The sequence below is a fragment of the Bison bison genome, unplaced genomic scaffold (genome assembly GCF_000754665.1).
Source record: "Bison bison bison isolate TAMUID 2011002044 unplaced genomic scaffold, Bison_UMD1.0 scf7180017864363, whole genome shotgun sequence".
Classification (NCBI taxonomy): domain Eukaryota; kingdom Metazoa; phylum Chordata; class Mammalia; order Artiodactyla; family Bovidae; genus Bison; species Bison bison.
The window spans coordinates 3,755,500-3,775,023 of record NW_011494935.1 but is presented as its reverse complement, the minus strand read 5'-3'; the positions used below and the strand labels follow the sequence as shown (position 1 = coordinate 3,775,023).

Below are 19,524 nucleotides of genomic sequence, written 5' to 3'. Positions count from 1 at the left end.
CACCTCTGGGCATATATCCAGAGAAAAACATGGTTCAGAAGGATTCATGCACCCCAGTATTCACTGCAGCACTGTTTACAACAGGCAAGACACAGAAGCAACCTAAATGTCCATCAACAAATGAACTGATAAAGATGTGATATATACACACAGTGGAATATTACTCAGCCATTAAAAAGAATGAAATAATGCCATTTGCAGCAGCAAGGATGGACTTGGAGATTAACATACTAAGTGAAGCATGTCAGAGAAAGAGAAATATCATGTGAATTTACTTATACATGGAAGCTAAATATATATATATACACCCACAAATAAACTTATTTATAAAACAGAAAGACTCACAGTCTTAGAGAACTTATGGTTACCAGAGGGGAAGGTGGAGAGAAGGAATAGATTGGGAGTTTAGGACATGTATACACTGATATATTTAAAACAGGTAACGAGGACTTACTGTATAGTACAGGGAACTCTGCTCAATACTCTGTAATAACCTAAATGGGAAAAGAATTTGGAAAAGAATACATATATATATACAACTGAATCACTTTGCTGTACACCTGAAAGTAACTACATTGTTGATCATCTGTACTCCAATATAAAATAAAAAAAAAAATTTAACGTATAGTGCACCTTGGAAATAGTATATATGGTTTCTATGAGAGCAAAAGAACTTTTAAGAACTCAAGATGGTATATACAAAAGAGCATTTCTCATTATGGGATCCCTGGAACACTGCAGAGTTGTTTCTATATTTCAAAGGGAAAATATTAGTGAAATTTATATTTGCAGATATAAGAAAAAATTAAATGCATCAATAGTACAGAAGGATGATACTCAAAGTGTATATTGATACAGAGGCAGCACAACTAACCACCCCATATATACTCTTTTCAATAAGTGGATTTTGCTACGTATCTTGTCAAAATTTCAAATTTTTCTGTAATATTTTTTTGTTTTATATACAGTTGAGGTTTATGTATACAGTTTAAGATATATGTATATTCATTGCTGAAAATACTTTGCTATGATTTTGCAGAAAAATACTATTAAATAAATGATAAATGAAAAACAAAAGAAAATCTTTCCATAGCACCCAACACCCCCATGCCAAACTCAAAACCCCTTGCACAGTTCAAATAGCCATATGGTCCTTGCTTCACTCTCCTTTGTTGGCAACCACACTGCTCAAACCTAAAGCAGGAAAAAAACAAAGGCAATTTTCATTTAACAAGCTGTGTTCACTTGCCTCCTGCCATTTGCAAAAGCTGTTCCCTCTGCTCAGAACACTTCTCTTCCTTCAAGGCTCCATCCACATGTACTTCCCCAGGAAGCCTTCCCTAGACTGGGCTGGGGAGTGTTTCGCAAGAACTGATCCTCCCCACCCCATGTGCATCTTCCTGTATCACAATGGCATTTGATACCTCTCTCTCTACTTGATGCCAGACATCTGAGGGCAGGGGCAATATTGTTATTTAACCACGGTAGGCTTAGTTCCTAGCACATTGGGCCTAATAAATGATAAATGATTAAATGACTGGAAAGAACAAAGTCAAATTAGGATTTCCATCATAGTACTAACCCTTCTGGGACTTGGTATAGGGACTAACTTTCCTTATACAGGTCAGATCAGAATTAGTCTAATAGAGGGAGAAGGCAATGGCACCCCACTCCGGTACTCTTGCCTGGAAAATCTCATGGATGGAGGAGCCTCCTAGGCTGCAGTCCATGGGGTTGTAAAGAGTCAGACACGACTGAGCGACTTCCCTTTCACTTTTCACTTTCATGCACTGGAGAAGGAAATGGCAATCCACCCCAGTGTTCTTGCCTAGAGAATCCCAGGGACGGTGGAGCCTGGTAGGCTGCTGTCTATGGGGTCGCACAGAGTCGGACACGACTGAAGTGACTTAGCAGCAGCAGCAGCAGTCTAATAGAGAATACTAACAATATATTTTTTAAAAATTCTAATTGCGTTCCTATTGAAGGTTAATTGGAATTTGAAACCTGAAAAAATGCCAATGCAAAAATAAGTTAGGTGTGGATAAACTTTACATAAGTAAGATTATGCTTAAATGCAGTGTAGGGGAACAGTGTGATTGAAAGGAATAAACTAATTCTACATTTAGGACAGATCAGATTTCCAAACAAGCCTTCTCATAAGCTTTCTGTTAATGAAGCCAAACAACACGTGATACTTAGTAAACTGCTACAAACAGCAACAATACCCACAAAAAGAGAATTATCTATATCAAAGAAGCATCTGTTTAAAATTCTCAAAGTCAACAAATATTAAGCACTTTGAGTTCTGATAAACAGTGGAGAGAAGATTATTTGTGCTCAGGTCTGACCAAGGACCTGGTAAAGAACTGACCCCTTGCTCCTAGATCTTTGTTTCCTCCACAATAAACCACTTTCCAAAGTTTCTAAATGTATTTATTATAGGGTATGAAAGCCACTCAGAATTAGGCTTAGCTGTCAAACTGGCCTGATTATACCTGAGGATGTGAAGTCTAATCCTCTTCCTTAAAGTCACGTACCAAGTTGTCTTATTTTAAAAATCTTTCTACTGATTTCAGAAATCCAGACTGATTCAGTAATGTTTAGAAGGTCAAAGTTTTAAAGTCAGGACCAGTGACTGTGTATGCTCCTGTCATTTCATGCCTAGTATCCTGTAGATTCCTCTAATAATAATGGGAAAGAAAGGGCTCACATTGTAACTTGCTTATGGATACTACAGACATTCCAGGAGAAAGATTTCCTGTATAGGTTAGTATTAAGCAAGGATCAAATTCAGTTGACTGGCCAGGCAAGTTAAGTGAGTTAAAAAGGCTGGGTCACAGAAGAGACAGAATAAGAGGAATGCTTCACTTCTCCTTTCAAGCCATCTTACACAGGGTCTAGAAGACAGAACCCACACTCCACCTAAAAGGCAGCCAGCACTCTCACCACTCGACCAAGTGCTGGAAACAAGGGCCTACTATTTAACAGGTCTGCCTTTCAAAGAGAATCTCTAAAATAAGTATATGTAAAACTCTAACTTAAAATAGTGGCAACAGTTAATTTTTTTAAATCATCATCAACCCTTTCTGCCCAATAAGAAAAACAATCCAGAGGCAACCATTAGCAATCTGATATTTTGATTCTGATATCAGTTATGGACTCAAAATACCAGTTCTATCATTTTCTAGCACTTCATGCCTTCGGCACATGAAGCTTCTAAACTTCAATGTCCTCCTCTGAAAAACAGGATCATGAACATGAAACATAACGCTTATTAAAAAGACTTAAAAACAATTCCCAACACAGAGTTAGCAACTAAATAGTTTCCTAGGGTAAAGAGTAGATCTCACTACCAGTAAATTATCTGCTGTGGTCTTCAAAGAGCCCAGTTGAAGAACTCAAGAAGGCAGATTTCTCAAGAGATTTAGAGTCTTTCAAATTCTGATCACTGAATACAGGGTATTAAAGTCATTAGAAACTAGATAGAAACAGCAATAAAGAATTCCTAGCAATAGACACTTAATGAGCTGGAAGTGGCTCTTCTAATTAAGAGGTCTAATAACTGTCACCAGTTAATGGCCACAAAAACGGAGTAAAGTATACATGGAGAGGTATATGTTTCAGGGAAAACAGTGGCAGCTTTTAAAATAAGCTGTTAAACCAGAGGGTTTTAGGGTAAGTTTTTCAACTTAGACAAACTTCTCATCACATTATAGACTCTCATCTGTTAAACATGTCTACTAGTTTTCACAGTTTTTATTACCAAAATACAAGTTGGTGTGCCCCACGCCCAGTGAGGCCAAACAATACCAAAACGTTGGAGTATGGTACAGAGAAAGGTTCACTGAGAGCCATGCAAGGAGATGGTTGGCTCATGCCTTAAAATCCCCAAACTCCCCAAAAGCCTTCAGCAAAGCCCTTTTCTAGGAAAGGTGAGGGAGGGGAATGGCTAATTGTTGTGAACTCCTTGTGTCAGATCCTTTGTTCTTGAAGTCAGGTCATGGTCAAGTAAATGTTACATTAAATAAAAGTTATTCTCTGTTCTGACAAGAAAGGACCAGGTCCCAGGTACAACTTCCACCCTCCGAGGTCTGGGGTCTGGCTGAGAGGAGGCAGAGCTTAGTTGGTGGCTCCCTCAGGGCCAGGTCCCGAGACTCTGGTCGTGGCTGAGGGGGCCAGGCACCCAGGACCCAACTGGCCCTCACTCTCCTCAAGCTGCCCGTATGGCAGGGGCAGGTCCCAAAACCTGTGACCCAGGCAGACAGCTGCTGCCATTCGTCTCAGAGATATGGATAGGGGAGAGGTTCATCGCCTCCTCAAGGTCTGGGCCGGGCCAGCAGCCAGCCTTGGTGAGGGCTCTGGAGCCCTGCAGGGCACAGACAGCTCCCAGCCGGTTCCCTGGGCCCCTTAGCTCACTCACTGGCCTGAGGGTGGGTGAGTTGGAGGCCTGCAGAGAAAAGGCCAGGATCCTTCTCTTACCTCACTCTCCACCTGACAACCACTTCTGCCACTAACAGTTGCTCATTGACAGTTGGTTGCCTGGGGGATGGGCCCACTGCAGCACCAATCAATGGCTGAGCAGACCACTAACGGTCACTCACTGACAGTTGGTCCCTTGGGGGAGGGGCCCACCACAGTACAAACCAATGGCTGAGCAGGACCACTAATAAGTCTCATGGTCACCATTGCCTGGACAGGGTGCAAGGTTAAGGCAGCAGGCACCAACAGCAACAGCGGGCTAAGGGCTGTGCAGCCTGTAGCCTGCTACATTTTAAGCAAATTCTAAACAATACCAACCACAATATTAGGAACAGTCTGTTAAACAAAGAATTGCTTTATTAATACAAACCATTAATACAACCATTAATACATAGCCAAAGTATAAAGTGCTAAGAAATTTAAATATCTAAGTCACAGCAAACAGGTGGCAATTCAACATCCAGAGTAGACAGAATGCTTGAGGGAGACTGCAACAGATCTAGAAAACAGGAATTTCTTATTCAGTATCTGCAAATCCGCATGTCCGTTCACACCCACATTGGTTTCACTTTAATCATGAACTCAAAACTCTTTTTCCCTTTGTCTCATGAATTATACCCCTGCCCCCACCTACATACATCTACATACACCTTTTCACTTATTTCTTAGAAGGTGGCTATGGTCCCAGAATTAACCTTCATTATGAAATAAATCATAGAAGTACCCCAAATTCTCTTAGAGACCCAAGTAACTGCCAACAATTATCACTACTGTAATCTGGCAAATAATGTAAGTTATTCCATCAGATATAATAGAAAACATGCTGATAGTGGCTTTTGACCACCAGTCTGAACCAAGACCTAAAACCTCCTGCTATTGTGTGGGTCTTGATCCTACATGAGCTTTGGATTAACTTGGAATTCTCATTTCAAGCAAGTTTATTTTATATCAACTCTTAATATAAAAAGTTATACACTAAATTTCACCTTGTTTTGCTTGTATGTAAGACTGTCCAGATTCCAGAATGACTTAATTTTACTGGGTATTTGCAACTAAAAAACAGTACCAGTTGAGAATAGTTTTCATTATCCCGAAACCTTATTCCTTCAGTCTGAAGGATAGAAATTACTAGCCTTCTGCACAACCCTATCCTCACAGTAATGGACGTATTATGACACAGGTTGTTTACAGCCCTTCTAGAAGGGCACTTGTTCACTTACTAGACTCCCACAGCAGAGGAGGCATCTTCAGAGGCGAAGGGGGGCCCACGTGTAACAGCTGCTCAAGCTCCCTCTCCTCATCAAGGATCATGAGAGGCACTCCACTCAAGGGGAGGTGGGCGATCTGGTGCTCCTCAGGCAGGTCAAAATTCTCAAAATCTGCCACAGAAAGCACTTTGTCAGGGCAGCAATTCTCAGGGTGGTGAGTGGCACCCTGCCAGTCTGAGACCCTTTCATGGGGCCCAGGAGCTCAAACTATTTTCATAATAATACTAATACCTTTTCCCACTGTGCTGACATCTGCAATGGTGGTCCAAAAGCAACAGAGGATAAAACTTCTGTGCCTTAGCACAAATCAAGGCAGGATTTCTCACTACCATTCACTGGTATTTAAAAAAAGTGCCTGTTCCACATATCACTTTATCATATGCAGTAAAAAAGTATTAATTTTATGAGCTCTCAACCCTTGAAAACATGTCTTTTTAGTATTCTGTATAAGTTGTGAAATCATATACTGAAGTACCGTGGTGTTTTCCAAGAAAAAAGATATGTGCAATTATTTGATTTGCAAGCTAAACCAGAGGTGTTACTTTTGGACACCATTTACTATAAAAAACTGAAAAACAAACTTTGGTAACTCAGACTTGGATATGTGTTGCACATTTTCTCCAAGCAATGAAAGTCTACCAGTTCAAGAGAAGCAGTATTTGTTGCCAATGATAAAATCCACAGTTTCAAGAGGAATAAAACCCCTAGAATTTCAGAAAACTTATTTGCAATCATTAGCTTGACAGCTCCCTAGTACTGAAGACTTTTCTGATGAGGTCAGTGGTGAGCATTAATGAGTGTGCTTTTGACACGCATAAAGAAACATTTCAACTTGTGGATGAACTACATTTCCCAGCAAACCAGTATTTCTAAATGATCAATGGTGATAAATGCAGGATAAAAGACATTCAAAGTGCAAAACAGACCAATGGATTTAAGTGTCAGAGAATAATACAATGCTTACTGAAATGGTTTCAGATTCTACATTGCAACTATGCATACAGAAGCAGCCACAAGTTGAATTTTAGTGTAATAGCAAAGAAATCTATCTATACTTATCTGAAAAGACTTTAAATGTTTCTCTTTTCCTAACCATGGCTGCAAAAGGCCAGATTTTCTTCATGTACATCAACCAAAAACAGATTCAACAGATGGAATGCACAATCCCATGTGAATTTAGCTGTTTTATGTTAAGCCAGATTAAGCAAATTTTCAAAAACATAAAACCACGCCACTCTTCTTATTAAATTTTGTTTTAAGCTATGTACATTAATGTAATGGGTTAATTGTATTTTAACAAATTAACACTTCTAAGCTTTTCAATTTTAACTTAAAATATAGGATATATAAAACAACACACAAAAGTTCTTTGGGGTCTTCACTAATTTTTAAGAGTGTAAAAATCCTAAAAGAAATTTAAGAAACAGTTTATGTGACTACTTACTTAAACCACTGAATTGTAAAGAAAAACAAACAGACAAAAGACCCCAGAGGAAATAAGTCTGCAACACACAGGGCTAATTACCTTTATCCAGAGAGTTCTTTACACACACAGAGTATAAGAAAGTCACAAAAATCAAGAGAAAACAAAGATACAAACAGAAAATTTAAAAACTATAAATGACCAATAGTCAAATATGCTCAGACACACTCACATACCACAGTTTTAAACAACAAAATACCAATTATCTTTCTGATAGTTTTAAAACATCTGCAGTTAGAGAACAAGGGGAAAGCGGGCATCCTCATCCACTGAAGGTGGTTTCAGTAACTTACGCTGCTCTTTTGGAAGCCAGTTTAGCAATATCTCTTTCCCCCAACACAGCTATTGTACATAGTCCTCTTTCCTGGCCAATATGCTTAAAGTGTGAAAGTGTTAGTCGCTCAGTCATGTCTAACTCTTTGCAACCTCCTGGACCGTGGCCTACCAGGCCGTTCATGGAGGAATTCTTCAGGCAAGAATATTGGAGTTGGTTTCCAGGCCTTTCTCCAGGGGATCTTCCCAACCCAGGGATTGAACCCAGGTCGCCTGCATTACAGGCAGACTCTTTACCATTTGAGTTACCTGGGAAGCCCTCAATATGCATAAATCTACCTCATTTTCCTGAATGATAATGATGAGATGCACCACATTTTATCAACACTTAAAGCTTTGAGACCCAGTAATTCTTGGAGTTTACTCTCTAGGTATACTCACAAACTCTCAACAATAATTGCAGAATTGTTTTGTAACATATATAAAAGCCAGAAACAGCCTAGATGTATACTAGTGGAATAATTAAATGCTCTCTGGATCAAAAGGCAAAAAAACCCAGCTCAGGAATCTCAAAGACCCTGTGTGATTTGGCCAACCCCCTCACCAGTGTCATTCTTCACCCTGCTTTTCAGTTTTCCAGAACCACTCCAGTCCTCCTTTCTGCCTCAGGATCTTTCATCTGGTACAGTGCTGGCGCCCAGCCCTACCCCCCCTTCTCCACCCAACTATCTCCTTACATCCTTCAAGCCTCCACTGGAAGTCACTTTCTGAGAAAACACTTCCCTGCTCTTCCAGGCTAGGTTCAGTCCCCCCTAACAAGCCCTGTTTTTCTCCTTGGCTCACACTCAAAGTGAAAGGATTTGTTCAGTGTCTGACTTGCCCTCCAAATCTTGGGCTTCCTCAGGCTGGGGCCTGACTTGTTAACCACTACATCCTAAGCCAATAGCGCCTGGCATACAGTCTACTCTCCTCAATGTGAGTACATTAAAGCTTGAAAAAAGCCAATTCTATTATAGAAAATATTTCAGATACATGTAGGAGGTTGAAGAAGTCAAAAAGCACGTGTTCTCACTGGCTATGTGGATTTTTCAGGCTTGCTTTTCATTGTTCAACTTGACATCAAGTCCATTTTCTAAAAGTGCGCTTGCTAGGAAGTCTGTCTGCTAACATTGAACGAGTAATCTCCCCCTGGATGGTTTTAGCTTTTGAGGACAAGAATGTTTTCCCATCTTTGCTCTGATTCCTCTTCTGACTTAAGATGATGCCTTAAAAATAAAACCACAAGTTATCTGTCCAAAGCACCCCAGATTCAGACAGCCTTGTTATAGTTTTAGATCACAAATCATATTCAGAGCCATATCAAGTTACAGTTGAATTGGATCCTAAGAGAAACTGAAAGCTAAAGCATTTGGACAATACCAAGAGTACCTAATGGATTGAAGGGAAAGAATTTTTCTATTTCTGGATAGGTGTCATCCGAGGCAGGAACCGAACTTTTTGCTTTAACAGTCTTCTCAGTAATCTAAAACAAACCCAAGAAAAATCCATTAGTAAGAGTGGAAGCCTTGTCAACTGATTAGTACAAGAGTTTGGAGAGATTCTTCAAGACATGGGATTGCTTCACCACATTTTAAATTTGTTTTCAATTTCTAAGAAACCATAATCCCTCATTCTCAAAATCACACACAAATACAATTCAGCAATCAATTCTAGTATCATGGCTCAAAAGTTAAGGCTGAAATACAAGTATTAGCACAAAAATTAGCATAAATTTATCAAAATGCAGAGCACAGTCTGTTTTCAGTCAGTTAAGTGTGTGTCCAACTCTTTTGCAATCCCAAGGACTGTGTAGCCCACCAAGCTTCTTTGTCCGTGAGATTTCCCATGCAAAAATACTGGAGTAGGTTGCCATTTCCTTGTCCAAGGGATCTTCTCCACCCAGAGATCAAAGCTGAGTCCCCTGCATTGCAGGTGTATTCTTTACTACTGAGTCACCAGGGAAGCCCCAGAGTAGAGTTAATTCAGAGCTAATTGACTCAATAGCCCAACCTAACCTAATAGAAGAGAAAATGGGCATAAATCACCCAGAATAGAAACTAATCCTAGAAGCCATTTTTGGCTTTTGGAAATGTGATTTTCCATCAGTGTTACCTAAATTATTGGGTTAATATTAAAAACCAATTTGTGTTCCTCAAATACACAACACTGAGTAAGAGGCAGTCAAAGACAGTCAAGGAATTTAGATGCCCACCGTGGATAATTCTCTAGTCTGGAACTGGTAGGCAGTCCATGATGGTGGTGGGCCAAAATGGAAGCTTGTAGAGTCTTGATTTACTCCTACATCACACGTGCATGCCTAGAGGAAATTACTAGGACAAGGCTTCCCACATTTCAGTTCTGTCACGTTCCCATCATTTTTGCTATATCCTTGCAATACTTGCACTTAGCATTTCTCTTACTCAACTCAGTTTTTTTTAAAAAAAGACATCTTTGTCCTAAAACCACACATAACAATTTGACATCAAGTATACTAGTTGTTTTTTTCCTAATACACATTAAAACAATTACTGAAATGCAGTGCTAATTCACATGCTGAAGTCGTCTTTCACAGCCAAATCCTCTCAGTCTGGGATGCACTGACCTACAGTTTGTAAACACATGTACAAAGGTCAACATGCTACCAAGTTATAACCTACAAAGCTAGTGCTTGCTCTGAAAGGAGGGGAAGAGGACGGCAGCACCTGAGCTGTTATATTAGCATCATGACCTCTTGCAAAGTACCCTTCCTCACAGTACTCAAAAGCTTCCCTGGTGGCTCAGAGGTTAAAGTGTCTGCCTCCATTGTGGGAGACCTGGGTTCGATCCCTGGGTCGGGAAGATCCCCTGGAGAAGGAAATGGTAACCCACTCCAGTATTCTTGCCTGGAGAATCCCATGGACAGAGGAAGCCTGGTAGGCTACAGTCCACGGGGTCTCAAAGAATCAGACATGACTGAGCGACTTCACTTTCACTTTTCACAGTACTCAGTAGTCTGTTTTAAGACACTTGTTAAAGACAGGTGAGGCAAAAATATTAACCAGCTGCTCCTGATACATGTGATCTCAAGGTACAGAGAAGTTGATAAACACTGTATGATGATTCTCTTCTGTTAATCTACTTTGCTAGTCTCTATTTCCTTCCATTCACAGAGGAGAGTGTCAGGTAAGATGTCAGTAGTCATTTTAAGAGTTAAAGTGCTGAAGTCTTTAATTATAGCCAACACTTACCTTTTTGGTAGAGAAAGTTGTCTGTTTCTGTTTGAGCGGTCCATTCGTCTTAACTGATTTTTCTGTAGCTCTGTTGACAGTTCCCAAAGCCTTTCTTGCAGTTTTTGGTAAAGCTGGTGGAGCATCAAACATTTTGCCAACACGTGGTGTTGAAACCTGGGATCTCCCATCCAAAGCTTTGACTGCTAAAGAAAAAGTCTTACCGTAAGATCATTCCAGCAGTAAATACCTGTGCAACTTGAAAGCTGACTGTGCCTATAAACTTGGCCTAACTCTCACAGCCAAACTTAACCCCCACTTTTGACAGTGGGATGGTCCTATACCTAACACCATTTCAGTTCACTACCCTCTTAAATAATCTCTTTAAGATACTGAACATGAGGGCTTCTCTGGTTTCTCAGTAGTAAAGAATCCACCTGCCAATGCAGGAGACAGGGGTTTGATCCCTGATCCAGGAACTCCCACATGCCACAGAGCAACTAAGTCCATGTGCCACAAATATTGAGCCTGTGCTCTGGAGCCACAACTATTGAGCCCACCTGTCTCGACTGCTGAAGTCAGCATCCCCTAGAGCCCATGCTCTGCAACAATACAAGCTCCTGCAATGAGAAGCCTGGGCATCACAAATAAAAAGTATCCCCGACTCATCGCACCTAGAGAAAAGGCCAGGCAGCAATAAAGACCCAGCACAGCCAAAAATAAATAAATAATTAAAAAAAAAAAAAAAAAGATACTGAACATGAAGAGACCCGTAAGTACTCGGCAGTAAGAGTATTGGGTCAACTCGACTCTCACTGGGCTTCCCAGGTGGCGCTCGTGGTAAAGAACCCGCCTGGCAATACAGGAGATTTAAGAGACTCCGGTTCAATCCCTGGGTCAGGAAGATACCCTGGCGAAGGGCATGGCGACCCACTCCAGTATTCTTGCCTGGAGAATTCCATGGACAGCAGAGCCTGGCGGGCTACAGAGTCCATAGGGTCGCAAAAAGTCGGACATGACTGAAGCGACTTAGCACGCACGACTCCAACTGCCCACAAAGTATATTTGGGCCTCCCCCAGCTCCAAGCCACACCCACCACTGATTCACAATACCTGTGTACCTGATAGCCGCCTGTATACTTACAAGGCACAGACCCCAGCTTCAGCCCGTCCTTAGGAGCCACATGGATGCCTGGTTCTCCATTTTCCTTATCAACATAGATCAGAGTAGACATTCTGGATCAACTAGAGGTGTGAAACACTCGTTAAACCTTGGGAGTTAGGGAAGATGAAAGAAGCTAAAGTGTAGCACTGACCCAACTTTCTACCCTAGGGACGTCTACGCAAAAACAGGAGCTAAGAAGAGGTAGAAGCCGGATCTTGAGCCAATAAGCATTTAATCCAGTTCTTAATTCTTGACGCCTGCGTCAGGGTCCCTAAATTCCTGAAGAGTTGGCGGTCTGGGACTGGCACAGGCCCTGGTACTCATTGGAACCAAACTGCGTGGGTCGCGCACGCAGTTCAAGACCGTGGCTCAAGCCGGGTGAGCGCGTCTGACGTTCCAGGGAAGTCCCAGCCCCTAAATCCCAGGCCCCGGCCCCCAGACACCCGGACCCCGGTTCCCAGGCCCCAAACCCCCCGACACACACACACACACACACACACACAGAGCCTACTCCCGCTTCCTACGCCGCCGGACCGTGCCCGCCCAACCACTCGGTACCGCTCGGTTCACCCACGTTCGGAGTAACAGCCAAACTCTCGCAAGACCCTTCTCCAACGGACGCGCCAGACTCCGCGTTTAAACCACAACCTACGCCCTTATTGGTTCATCCATCCAGGAGGCAGGACAGGGGCGGGGCGGAGGCTCCGGAAGAACCAATGGTAGGAAACTAAGCTCCCTGGGCTCCGCCCTGAAAGCTTTTCCCGGCAAATTCTTAGTTTGTTCCCCGGGAGGAAAAAAATCAAACCCTCTCACAGCTTGGTCGTGGATGTCTATTAATGGTTATTTTTTAATCTCCGCCCCCCGCCCCAGAGAGATAGAGGAGAGTAGGTACGGTCTTTAATTCCAAGAAAGTTATTATTAATGTTATACCAATATAGAGTTGGCTTTTGCGATTTTTTTTTTTTTTTCCTGAGACACTTTGGCGTCCAAAATGAAAATGAAAGTCGCTCAGTCGTGTCCAACTCTGCGACCCCATGGACAATACAGTCCATGGAATTCTCCAGGCCAGGATACTGGAGGGGATAGCCTTTCCCTTTCCAGGACATATTCCCAACCCAGGGATCAAACCAATGTCTCCCTCATTTTGAATTGATTCCTTTATCTTGTTTAATATATTTCCATTTACCATAGAAGGGCTTCCCTTGTGGCTCAGCTGGTAAAGAATCTGCCTGCAATGCGAGAGACCTCTGGTCGCAAAGAGTCGAATAGGACTGAGCGACTTTCACTTTACCATAGAAAGGGCCTCCCTTGTGGCTCAGCTGGTAAAGAGTCCACCTGCAATGCAGGACACCTGGGTTCCATCCCTGGGTTGGGAAGATCCCCTGGAGAAGGGAAAAGCTACCCACTCCAATTCTCCAATACTGGAGAATTCCATGGACTATCCATGGGGTTGCAAAGAGTTGGACAGGACTGAGCCACTATCTCTTCACTTCATCATAGAAAGGAAAAGGTCACCAACTTTTTAAAGCACAATTTCATTGTGCTTTAATTTCATTGCAGGCGGATTCTTTACCAGCTGAGCCACAAGGGAAGCCCAAGTCTTGGGTGTCCAAGACATTTTTAAATGAGAAGATAGTGAACTTCAAAAAGTCAAAGTGAGATGGTGACAGAACTATTTTCCTAAAGTCTTGAAATAATCAACTGTTTTTCCAGAGAGTAGATACACCGGATCAAATTAAAAAGAGGCAGCACGGGAAGAAAGGCATTGTAGTCATCGGGGAAATGACTACATAAGATGGATACGTAACAACTGTATTCCACATTAGAGGTATAAAAAATACATATATAGTCAATAAATAGTCGGTGGGGGGAAAACCCATATTAGATCTAGAGAATATTAACAGCACAATTAAATATTAAGAAGAAATGAAAGTACAGATAGATAAAATGGCAAGTTTGTGTCATTCTGTTGTGCTTATGATTAAGAATGGAGTGATTCTGAAACTAATACAATATTGTAAGTCAATTAGACTTCAATTTTTTTTTAAGTGTACTGATTTTTTCTTAATTGCAAGACTATCATCAGTATTTCAGGATAGGATGGTGTCTCCATTATACAGAATCTGTTGTTCAGTTGCTCAGTCATGTCTGACTCTTTGCAACCCTAGGAACAAAACAATGATCTAATGAGTACACAATTCTGAACTTAAAAGTCTATCAATTAATAAGGACTTTGTTTTTGGCTGCGCTGCGCAGCATTCAGTATCTTAGTATCCCAACCAGGGATGGGACCTGTGCCCTTTGCAGTGTAAGAGCAGAGTCTTATCCACTGGACTGCCAGGCAAGTACCAATATACTTACTTTAAACCTTTAACATCTCAACAATATATTCATCAAAGCTGGTGGGGAAGGACAGAAGGGTGAACAAGTGAAAAAGAACAGAGGAATTATAAAGACATACAAAATGAATTCCAATTTCCAAGACGTGGAGAAATTTTGCTTTAAAAAGTTGGTGACCTTTTCCTTTCTATGGTGAAGTGAAGTGAAAGTCACTCAGCCCTGTCTGACTCTTTACAACTCCATGGATAGTCCATGAAATTCTCCAGGCCAGCATACTGGAGTGGGTAGCCTTTCCCTTCTCCAGGGCATCTTCCCAGCCCAGGGATGGAATCCAGGTGTCCTGCATTGCAGGCGGACTCTTTACTAGCTGAGCCACAAGGGAAGCCCTTCAATGGTAAATGGAAATATATTAAACAAGATAAAGGAATCAATTCAAAAGACCAAGGATGATCTGTGCCATCCAAACTCTACTCCCAACAGGTCACCAGATACTTTTTAACTTAACAGGTAAGTTGGGAGGGAGGAGTTAAGCCTACATTACTCTTTCACAAAAGCCTTAGCACTACACCTGGCATAGATATGGTTCAAAATACATACCAGTTCATTGTCCCTTCTTCCCTGGCATTTCAGGGCCAAAACATTGAATGACTCATTCAATAAATATTTATTAAATGTTAGTCACTGTGCTAGACATCAAGAAGAGGGAGAAAAAAGAGGGGATCTTTTTTGCCCTTTCCATATCCTCTTTTATCCCTAGTTTATTAGTTCAGTTCAGTCACTCAGTCGTGTCCGACTCTTTACAACCCCATGGACTACAGCAGGCCAGGTTTCCCTGTCCATCACCAACTCCCAGAACTTACTCAAACTCATGTCCATTGAGTCGGTGATGCCATCCAACCATCTCTGTTGAACACTTCTCCTCCTGCCTTCAATCTTTTCCAGCATCAGGATCTTTTCCAGTGAGTCAGTTCTTCGAATCAGGTGGCCAAATATTGGAGCTTCAGCTTCAGCATTAGTCTTTCCAATGAATATTCAGGACTGATTTCCTTTAGGATTGACTGGTTTGATCTCCTTGCTGTCCAAGGGACTCTCAAGAGTCTTGTCCAACACCACAGTTCAAAAGCATCAGTTCTTCAGCACTCAGCTTTCTTTATGGTCGAACTCTCACATCCATACATGACTACTGAAAAAACGATAGCTTTGACTAGACCTTTGTAACCCTCCCATTATTTCCTCCCTGTATCTCCTTCTAAGTGCCTCAGCTCTGAATTACATCATTAGCACACAAAAATCCTCATATTGAAACCAAGTCTGCACAACACCTAGAAAAAATTCAATCAAGTAAATCTGAAGATCTAATTGGTTTTATTAAATGACTCAAGAATCAGACAGCCTCCCACCTAGAAATAAGAAGGGTGCTCCAAGGGGTTGTACAAACTAAGAAGTTTTTAGAGGAAAAAGGGTGGGGCATGGGAGCTATTAGTAAAATAAAAGAAAGGATTATTTATAGGCCAGGACCTCTTTGGAGGGGAGAAAGGAAGAACAGCAAGGTTTTCACAGCTAATTGCCTCTTCTTTCACTGAGAGACAGGGTAGGGGTGAGGGGATAATGGAAAGGTGCCACGTGCCAGATTACTTCTTCAGTACTGACCAGGAAATTCCCAACTGGTTGACTGGATTACATTTCTGGTGATTGTATTTTGAAGTTGTGATTAGGTTAGTTATCAAATATAAGTTTTGTATAAAGGGCTTTAGCACAAGTAAAGCCATTTTGGGCCTGTGGCTTTTCTCTTTAACAGCACCTACAGCTTCCAAGTGGGAATTCTTTATTTCCTGAGATTTTTGGAAGCAGTTTCTATCTCCCTAGGCCAAGTCTCCCCTCCTACGATAGGAAGCACTGTTTCCCAAGGTAACTGTAAAATGCCACAACCAACTCTTTTGTTTTCTTACTAATGATGCCCCAAATTCACTTTGCTATGCCCTGGACTGTTACTGGTGATATCCAAATTGCTAAACTACCCTCACTTCACAACTGCACCAAGATCCTAATTGTTCCCAGTTTATCAAACAGCCATCCCGTCCAGAACTGATCCCTGCTTTCTCAGATGCTCCTCAGAATCCTCCAGGGGGAATCTGAACCTTACAAAAAGTTCTTCCCTCTTGTCCAGCACATTCCATAATTCCACTGGGAGATGTGTTCCCTGACTTGTGCCTGGTAGTTTTAACTAAACAGATCTTAACACTTTCAAACAAATTTCAGGAATTGTATTAAGGAGATAAAAATTAAGTGTGAGTGATTCATAGATTACTCACTTTCAGACTATTTTCTGACAATTTCCATTCCTTCATCTTTTGCCCTGTAAAATCAAATATTTACATTGCTATGCTCTATGCACTAAAAATTCTTAGTAAGAGTATGATGAGATTCTCTTAGAGGCAAAGATGTCATTTTGATATCTGAAAGGAACACACATTGTTTTGAAAAATAAAACATTACCAGAACAGATAAGATTTAAGGGGGGGCGGGGGCAGGGGAACTGTACTCCAAAATTATTATTTTCCAGTATTTTATTACATATTATTCTTTAAAGCAAGGTGGAGATATCTATGACATTGTCTTTCCACAATGAAAAAAGTTTTACAGTATTTTTTCCCTAATGGTAAAATACAGTATCAACATCAGGGGCGAGGTGTTACAATTGCTGAATTGCCCTATGTCTTCAAAGCAGTATTTTTTTCCTAATGGTAAAATACAGTATCAACACCAGGGGCGAGGTGTTACAATTGCTGAATTGCCCTATGTCTTCAAAGCACCTAGTACACCCTTCATAGAGGCTTTCTAGAACTGTAAATTACTTAAATAATTCAGTCTTACTCACTCTATATGATGTAAATTCGAAGAGAGGAAGACAATTTTGTGTTTACTTTGTCCCCAGCGTGTTACACTACCTGGCTACTAATTAATAGTGATTTTAACTGTTTTAACTTCACGCACTTCGTAGCGCTCCAGCGATGCTTACGCTATTGTCTGTTCTCCGTATGAAATTTGTTTTGTTTTGCTTTACGTCGTAATATTCGTCGACTCTAAAAGAGATGAAAACTAAGGAGCAGAAAAACAGCTGCTTAAACCTAACCCATTCGACTGATCTGCCGTAGAGCTATAGGAACAGCTCGAGATCTCGCGAGACCAGTTTTGCTTGGCCCCGCCCCCCCCGCTCCGCCGAGGCCCAAGTGCGCCTGTGTGGGTCGCCCGGAAAGTGCCGCAGTGGCTGCCGGGAGAGGGCGGAAGTGCGGAAGTAAACATTGGCGATCGTCTTCATTCCTGTCGAACTGTACTAGGGTCAGCAGCGTTGGGACCGGGTAAGGCAATCTTGTAAGAACTTGGAACGAGGAGGAGGGTGAAGGTGGAAAACTCGAGGAAGAGGGCCAGAGGCTCCTAATTCTTGGGAATATCCTCACGGGATTGATGAACGCAAGGTTGAGAAGGGAAAGGGGACCGAGAACCAAGGAAGCAGCTGTCCTAGGCCTCAGAAGTGGTACTTGTGTCCAGTCAGACCAGGATTGTGTCTTCAGTGGTTATTAAACTAAGAATTTTAAGGTGCTATTGGAGCTGAACTGTGCTTGTAATTCTTAAGCACTTGAAATGTTGGCCAATCTGAATACATGTAAAATCCGTATCGGATTTTAAAGAACTGGTTTATTTTTTCCTATGTTGAAATGAAAATGTATTGGTAATTAGGAAAAATATTGCAAAATAATTTTATCTGTTTCTTTTTGCTTTTTTAATATGTTTACGGAATATTTAAAATGACATATAGGGCTGGTGGTACATTTCTCTTGGACAGCATTTCATTTAAGGGTTTTCAGTTTGGGTAGTGGAACATGATATGACCAAATCTGTGTTTGAAAAAATAACACTGCAGTGTGGAGAACTGATTGGCAGGAATCAGAAGAGACTAGTAGGGAAAAGTAATACACTCAGGTTATTGATAGAAGTAGATGAATTCGAGTGATATTCAGAAAGTGAAAATAACAGTACTTCGTGATGAAATAGGTATGGGAATTAGCTGGAACACTTCTGAAAAGGAATGGATAGTGGTATCTTTCATCAGGAGAGGGAACAGTGGAAGAAGATCAGATTTCATAGAGAAGATTATGAATTTGAATTAAGACTAATTGAGTTCAGTTTTCTTTGAGACATCTAAGTGGAGGTACTTTGAAGTAAGCAATTGGACTATATTTATCTGAAGCTCAGAAAAAAGATCTGAAGTAGAGAAATAAATTGGAGAGCCAACAGTTGTATATCGTGGCTATTGAAACCTTGGAAATAGATGAACTTGTCTTCTGGTGGAGTTTATAGAGTGATGAAGAATTGAGCCTTGTGGAATCCAAAATTCAGTAACTGGGCAGAAATGGAAAAACTTATGAAGGATACAGGAGGAGCAGTGAAAGGGGTACAAAAAAGCCCAGGGAAATATGGTGTCACATCAGCCAAAGTATAAGAATATATCAAAAGGGGGAGGAACCGAACTGAAAAATGTCCAGAGGACTCAGCACATTGCTAACGTAGAGGTATCTTTGGAGCAGCGAGGGGAATGATTGAGAAGGGCAGCAGATAATGTGGAAATAGAGATAATGAATGTAGGTGATCTTAAATCGTCCAGTTTTTAAGAGGAACAGAGATAGGACCCTGTGTACTCAATAAGGATTCAGATCAGATCAGTCGCTCAGTCGTGTCCGACTCTTTGCGACCCCATGAATCGCAGCACGCCAGGCCTCCCTGTCCATCACCAACTCCCGGAGTTCACTCAGACTCACGTCCATCGAGTCAGTGATGCCATCCAGCCATCTCATCCTCTGTCGTCCCCTTCTCCTCTTGCCCCCAATCCCTCCCAGCATCAGAGTCTTTTCCAATGAGTTAACTCTTTGCATGAGGTGGCCAAAGTACTGGAGTTTCAGCTTTAGCATCATTCCTTCCAAAGAAATCCCAGGGCTGATCTCCTTCAGAATGAACTGGTTGGATCTCCTTGCAGCCCAAGGGACTCTCAAGAGTCTTCTCCAACACCACAGTTCAAAAGCATCAATTCTTCGGCGCTCAGCTTTCTTCACAGTCCAACTCTCACATCCATACATGACCACAGGAAAAACCATAGCCTTGACTAGACGAACCTTTGTTGGCAAAGTAATGTCTCTGCTTTTGAATATGCTATCTAGGTTGGTCATAACTTTCCTTCCAAGGAGTAAGCGTCTTTTAATTTCATGGCTGCAGTCA

At 41.5% G+C, this 19,524-nt stretch overlaps 2 protein-coding genes across 7 annotated transcripts in view; one reads left to right on the top strand and one right to left on the bottom strand.

Annotated features, from left to right (window-relative positions):
- Nucleotides 1-4,813: 4,813 nt before the first annotated feature.
- Nucleotides 4,814-12,555, bottom strand: PTTG1 (pituitary tumor-transforming 1). Of its 6 annotated transcripts, none has more exons than XM_010855322.1 (6): nucleotides 12,488-12,555; nucleotides 11,893-11,993; nucleotides 10,770-10,954; nucleotides 8,932-9,025; nucleotides 5,700-5,858; nucleotides 4,814-4,978 (listed from the first exon to the last, which is right to left on the bottom strand). In XM_010855322.1, the coding sequence occupies exons 2-6, from the start codon at nucleotides 11,981-11,983 to the stop codon at nucleotides 4,899-4,901; spliced, it is 609 nt and encodes a 202-aa protein (XP_010853624.1). In that variant the 5' UTR covers nucleotides 11,984-11,993; nucleotides 12,488-12,555; the 3' UTR covers nucleotides 4,814-4,898. The 6 variants fall into 6 exon arrangements, with proteins under 6 accessions (XP_010853624.1, XP_010853627.1, XP_010853626.1 ...); XM_010855325.1 differs by having other exon boundaries at nucleotides 12,472-12,528; XM_010855324.1 differs by having other exon boundaries at nucleotides 12,416-12,526.
- A 4,976-nt stretch (nucleotides 12,556-17,531) lies between these two features.
- The window catches only part of SLU7 (SLU7 splicing factor homolog (S. cerevisiae)), a 16,286-nt gene continuing 14,293 nt past the window's right edge, over nucleotides 17,532-19,524 (top strand). The window contains exon 1 of the mRNA XM_010855321.1: nucleotides 17,532-17,612. The gene's annotated coding sequence lies outside the window, so the exon portion shown is untranslated. The remainder of the gene's footprint in view (nucleotides 17,613-19,524) is intronic.